Source organism: Pistacia vera, unplaced genomic scaffold (genome assembly GCF_008641045.1).
Source record: "Pistacia vera cultivar Batoury unplaced genomic scaffold, PisVer_v2 Contig189, whole genome shotgun sequence".
Classification (NCBI taxonomy): domain Eukaryota; kingdom Viridiplantae; phylum Streptophyta; class Magnoliopsida; order Sapindales; family Anacardiaceae; genus Pistacia; species Pistacia vera.
The window spans coordinates 437093-443792 of NW_022195989.1; the positions used below are offsets into that span (position 1 = coordinate 437093).

The window sequence follows — 6700 nt, forward strand, 5'->3', positions numbered from 1 at the left end:
AGAAATCCTTAAAACAAAAACATACCAAAAACAGAAAACAAATTTATACCTCAAATATTGCAACTATTAATTTTCCACACAGTTGACTTCAGTTTCAGTCATTCTAAAAGAGCATTGGCTTTTGAATCATGCTGGTCTCATGTTTCTATCTTCTTCACACTAGACATGCAAATTTCAACAACAATTTTGCAACCTGGTTCATGTGAAAGAGTTTGCAAATTGTACTCACTTCAGCCTAAAATGCTTCTTCTCTCAATATATATCTCTAGTCTCTTCACAACGACAGTCATTTCAGCAACTAAAACACCCTGCTTAGATGCTGCACACGGAAATTGTATAAGCAAAGCTTCAGTAAAATTGAGATCAAATCCTTAGAAATCAACTCTGGAATGTAATTAGTATGAGTTTCGTGTTTCATTTTTCTTTTGATTGATGTATATTCTTGATAAACCCCTTTGACTCATCAATTCCAACAACCAATTAGCTTCCTCCATCTTCCCCACCTCGCAAAGCCCACTTATCATTATAGTGAACGTCACCATATTAGGCTGCAAACCCTTTGATTCATCAATTCAAAAAACCATTAGCTTCCTCCATCTTCCCATCTTGCAAAGCCATTTATCATTGTATTAAAAGTCACCACATCAGGCTGCAAACCTCTTGACTCATCAATTCCATCAACCCTTAGCTTCCTCATCTCCCTCTTTGCAAAGCCAAATCATTGAATTAAACGTCACCACATCAGGCTGCAAACCTCTTCACTCATCAATTCCATCAACCCATTAGCTTCCTCCATTTCCTTCTTGCGAAGCCCATCTATCATTGAATAAAAGTCACCATATCAGGCGCAAACCTCTTGAATCATCAATTCAAACAACCCATTAGCTTCCTCCATCTTCCCTATCTTGCAAAGCCCATTATAATTGTATTAAAAGTCACACATTAGGCTGCAAACCTCTTTGACTCATCAATTCCATCAACCCATTAGCTTCCTCCATCTCCCCTTTGCAAAGCCAATTTATCATTGAATTAAACGTCACCACATCAGGCTGCAACCTCATTGACTCATCAATCTCAAACCATTGATTCCTCCATCTTCCCCTCTTTGCAAAGCCCATTAATCATTGAATTAAAAGTCACACACTCAGGCTGCAAACCTTGACTCATCAATTCCATCAACCCATTAGCTTCCTCCATCTCCCTCTTTGCAAAGCCCCTAATCATTGAATTAAATGTCACCACATCAAGCTGCAAACCTCTTTGGCTCATCAATTCCATCAACCCATTAGTTCCTCCAACTTCCCTCTTGGCAAAGCCCACTTATCATTGTAGTAAATGTCACCACATAAGGCTGCAAACATGTTTACCCATCAATTCCAAAAACCCATTAGCTGCCTCCGTCTTCCCCACCTTGCACCGCCCATTTATCATTGTATTAAAGTACCAAATTAGGCTGCAAACCCTTGATTCATCAATTCCAACAATCCATTAGCTTCCTTCGTCTTCCCTTCTTGCAAAGCCCATTTATCATGTATTAAAAGTCACAAATTACGTGCAAACCTTCTGTCTCATAATTCGAACAACTCTAGCCTCGTGCCCCTATTCTCCAAACACAAACCTTTAATCAAAGAAGTCAAAGTCACAAAATCTGGGATAAAACCTCGATTCAAATCCCCCGAAAAGAACAAAACCACACAAACTCAACCCACGCTAGAAAAAGACATTAACAAAACATTTAATGTAAAAAGATCTGGAATCAACCCCATTGAATCCGCTCTTTTGTAAAGCAAAATAAAGTCTTCATAAAACTTTTCTTAGCAAGAGCTCCAAACAATCAGTTGAATGATGAAATCGGTGGTTTGGGTTGCAATGAACATTAAACAAAAGAAATAGGTGCTTCATCAAGAGTGATATTACCTTGTTTACAATCCTTTTGAATGAAGTTATCAAGCCTGCTACTCTTTCAACGTTATGTACTGAATCTGGTGATATAGTTGTAGTCACTTTACATGTATTTGTGAACAAGATGAGATTTTGGTTTAAGAAGAAGAAGAACCGCAACGAAGAAAGGGTTTGAACTCATTTGAGTAGCGTCGTTTGCGGATTATCTAGTGTTCAAACTGGCTAAGTCTTTTGTGGTTTAAATAATACAATCTCACGGAAAATGAGAACGGGATGAAATGTATTTATGTGAAACCTGTAGGGTACACATGTAATTATCCAGGCAACGGTGGTCTGTCAAAAGAAGCAAAATTAATAAAATTGGGCCTTTCAGTCCTTCTCTCATTTCTCTCTTTAATGTAATGAGACCACTTTGCCATTTCTTTATGTTTGCTCATGTCTCAATCGAGGCTTGATCAAATTGTTTTAAGAAAATCAATGGCTCCGGTGGTGGGTAAATATTTGTGCTCTAGGTTCATTTAGTGTTAGTTTTGAACTTTAAGGGATTTATTGATTTTTGGATAACTGTAGAGTGTTTATGTATTTACCGATCATAAGATCATATGATTGTGATATAACTAGTTTGCTTCTTTCTACAGTATAAAACCCACTATGTATTTTGAGATAAGTGTGAGAGTTTTTGCTATCCATGGATAGTTATTTGTGGAGACTTATGGATTTGATGGTTAAAGTAAACGCCATCAGATTTCGAAACAAGAGAAATTATTTATGATACGTTTGTACTTTCAACTTTCTACTTTTGGGTGGATTTTGTTGTTTTTAACTTTGGGGATTACATTTTTTCTGAAATAATTTAGAGGGGGTATTGTACTTGACATGGATAGCTATTTCTGCAGCTTTGGATAGATCATATGATTATGATATGATGAAGAACAACAAAAACTATTTTGTGTTTTTTTTTAATGTTGTAGGCCAAGCATCAAATTGTTCATGGAATTTGCATGAAATATGTAGCTCCTTAAATTGACATACCTGCATATTGGCAACTGAGTGTTGAACTAGTTTATAAACTTGAATCATTGAACTAAGTAAACGTGTTCGAGCGAAGGATGTTCATGTAAAGCTTAAAAGCAAATCCATAAGGTTTAGGAACTCTTAATTGTGATTAACAAAGCAAAAAGTAACTATGATTAATCTTATATGATCAAACTGTATCCTGGGAATCCTTCAACAAAAACAAACCAAAAACAGAAAATAAATTTATAGCTCAAATATTGCAGGTACAATTTTCCACACAATTGATTTTAGTTTAGCTTATGATTCTAAAAGTGCCCTGACTATTGAATCCATTGCCAATCTCATGTTTCTATCTTCCACCACAACAGACTGGTTCATGTAAAAGAGTTTCCAAATTGTACTCACTTCAGCCTAAAATGTTTCTTCTCCTCAAAATATATCTCCTAGTCTCTTCACGGCAACCGCTCTTTCATCACTAAAAACACCTGCTCAGATGCTTCTTCCACACTAGACATGCCAATTTCAACCAAAAATTTGCAGCCTGGTTCTCTAAAAGATTTTCCAAATTGTATCAGTGCTCACTTCGCCTAAAATGTTCTTCTCTTCAATATATATCTCTAGCCTCTGCCTTCATCAACTAAAACACCATGCTTAGATGTTCACACCGGAATCATAAAGCAAAGCTTTAGTGAAATTGAGATAAATCTTTAGAAATCAACTCTTGGAACAATAATTAGTAATTAGTTCTAAGTTGCTTTCTTTGATTGATGGAGTTCTTGATAACCCTTGGTCAATGTATAACTGATCAAAACACATTTACCTTTGGTTGGATCAAGAAAATTTCAATGCTTTGAGATCTTTGGCATGTCATTATCAAATTATCCTACCATACTGCTTCAGATATCTTCGTTGCAGAACTATAATTTTATGGCATCAGAAATCTTAAAGGCTCTGAATGCTTGGTACAAAATCAGCAATCGACTTTGAAAAATGGAAAAGGATTAAAACGATAGTAGCTCTAAAATATATAAAAATTATCACATATCCAAGATACTGAAAGTATACAAGAGAAGAATTCTCCTTATATAAAACAAGACGCGATGAGATTCCTATACTACCTTATCAACAAAGTGAGGAACGAATCCTAAAATACATGATATGTGCAAATTTACATCTTGATAATGAAAAACTGAAATACAACTTCGTTTGGGAAAGGAAAATCATACTACGGAAGTATACATTTACCATTAAAGAACTTAAGTAAACAGAGTATGTCACAGATATATCTAACTGTCAAGCCATGCACTGGAAGAAAAAATGATACAATAGTATTTGAGTAGACAAAAAGTTGGACAACGTCCATAAAGGCAAAAAATCATTGGATGTTAGACTTCTAGCTTCATGCTTTGAGAGAACTTTGGTAAAATAGCATTTAAAAAAAGGGAAAAAAAAAAAAAGTCTATTTCCTCAATGGCTATCTTAAAATTTTCCTTCACGGTCAGACACCAAGTGGCAGATATTTGCAAAAGTATCAAGTGCCATCTTTGCTCATGGTATATACTTTCAGATATCCAGAACTCATTGCAAAAAGAAAAGTTAAAACAATTAAGGTGAGATTCAGGTGAGCAACAACAAATGAAATAAGCAAAAAATAAAACAAAAAATAATTAAAGGGGTATAGTCAAGACATATGATGAAGGATGCAACATATAAAGATACCAAATCAGCCTATGGGCCCTGTAAAGGTCAAGACTAGAAGATCAGATCATAGGCTGCAACATCTTTGACTCATCAATTCCAACAACCCATTAGTTCCTCCATCTGCCCTCCTTGCAAAGCCCATTTATATTGTAGTAAAACCACCACATTAGGTTCCAAACCTCTTGACTCATCAATTCCAACAACCCATTAGCTTCCTCCATCTTCCCCTCCTTGAAACACCTACTTATCATTGTAGTAAAAGTCAAAACATTAGGCTGCAACCCCTTTGGATCATCAATTTCAAGTATGTATTAGCCTTCTCCGTCTTCCCCTCCTTGCAAAGCCCTCTATCATTGTAGTAAGTATCACCACATCAAGCCACAAACCTCTCTGACTCATCAATTCAAACAACCCATAGCTTCCCCAATCTTCCCCTCCTTGCAAAGCCCATTTATCATTGTATTAAACGTCACCATATCAGGCTGCAAACCATCTTTGAATCATCAATTCCATCATCCCATTAGCTTCCTCCATCTCCCCCTCCTTGCAAAACCCATTTATCATTGAATTAAAAGTCAACACATTAGGCTGCAATCCTCTTTGAATATTAAATTCCATCATCCCATTAGCTTCCTCCATCTTCCACTCCTTACAAAGCCCATTTATCATTGTATTAAAAGTCACCACATTAGGCTACAAACCTCTTTGACTCATTAATTCCAAAAAACTATTAGCTTCCTCCATCTTCCCCTCCTTGCAAAGCCCATCTATCATTGAATTAAAAGTCATCACATTAGGCTACAAACCTCTTTGAATCATCAATTCCATTAACCCATTAGCTTCCTTAATCTTCCCCTCTTTGCAAAGCCACTAATCATTGGATTAAATGTCACCAGATTAGGCTGAAAACCTCTTTGACTCATCAATTCCAACAACCCGTTAGCTTCCTCCACCTTCCCCTCCTTGCAAAGCCCATTTATCATTAAATTAAATGTCACCACATCATACTGCAAACCTCTTTGAATCATCAATTCCATCAACCCATTAGTTTCCACCATTTTCCCCTCATTGCAAAGCCCACTTTTCATAGTATTAAAAGTCACCACATTAGGCTGCAAACCTCGTTGACTCATCAATTTCAACAACCCATTAGCTTCCTCCGTCTTCCCCTCCTCGCAAAGCCAATTTATCATTGTAGTAAATGTCACCATATTAGGCTCCAAACCTCTTTGACTCATCAATTCCAACAACCCATTAGCTTCCTGCATCTTCCCCTTCTTGCAAAACCCATTTATCACTGTACTAAAAGTCACCACATTAGGTTGCAAGCCTCTCTGACTCATTAATTCCAACAACTCATTAGCTTCCTCCGTCTTACCCTTCTTGCAAAGCCCATTTATCATTGTTGTAAATGTAACCACATTAGGCTGCAAACCTCTTTGAATCATTAATTCCAAAAACCCATTAGCTTCCTTTGTCTTCCCATCCTTGCAAAGCACACTTATCATTGTAGTAAACGTAACCACATTAGGTTGCAAACCTCTTTGGATCATCAATTCCAACAACCTATTAGCTTCCTCCATCTTCCCCTCCTTGCAAAGCCCATTTATCATTGAATTAAAAGTCACGATATTAGGTTGCAAACCTTTTTGAATCATCATTTCCATCAACCCATTAGCTTTCTCTATCTTCCCCTCCTTGCAAAACCCACTTATCATTGTATTATACGTTAGTAAATTAGGCTGCAAACCTTGATCTAGCATCTCAAAAAACAACCGTAAATTAGAGTGGTACAAACAACCACATTTGGCTTAATTCCTCCACTCTTCATTTCCAAAAAACAATTCTTTCGTCTTATCTACCAACCCATCTTTGCAGAGACCATTGACAATACTACCATAAGAAACAATATCAAACCTGACCCCAAACACAGCCATTTTCTTGAACAACTCCATAGCCTCCAAACTCCTATTCTCCAAACACAAACCTTTAATCAAAGAATTAAAAGTCGCAATGTCTGGGTTAAAACCCCATCTCAAAATCCTCCAAAAAACCGCAAAACCATCACAAACTCGACCCA

At 36.6% G+C, this 6700-nt stretch overlaps 1 protein-coding gene across 1 annotated transcript; it reads right to left on the bottom strand.

The window, feature by feature from the left end:
- Nucleotides 1-5447: 5447 nt before the first annotated feature.
- LOC116127113 (pentatricopeptide repeat-containing protein At1g63400-like) lies at nucleotides 5448-6023 on the bottom strand. Its single transcript, XM_031412781.1, has 2 exons — nucleotides 5676-6023; nucleotides 5448-5582 (listed from the first exon to the last, which is right to left on the bottom strand). Exons 1-2 carry the CDS (start codon nucleotides 6021-6023, stop codon nucleotides 5448-5450), a joined length of 483 nt encoding a protein of 160 aa, XP_031268641.1.
- Nucleotides 6024-6700: the final 677 nt, after the last annotated feature.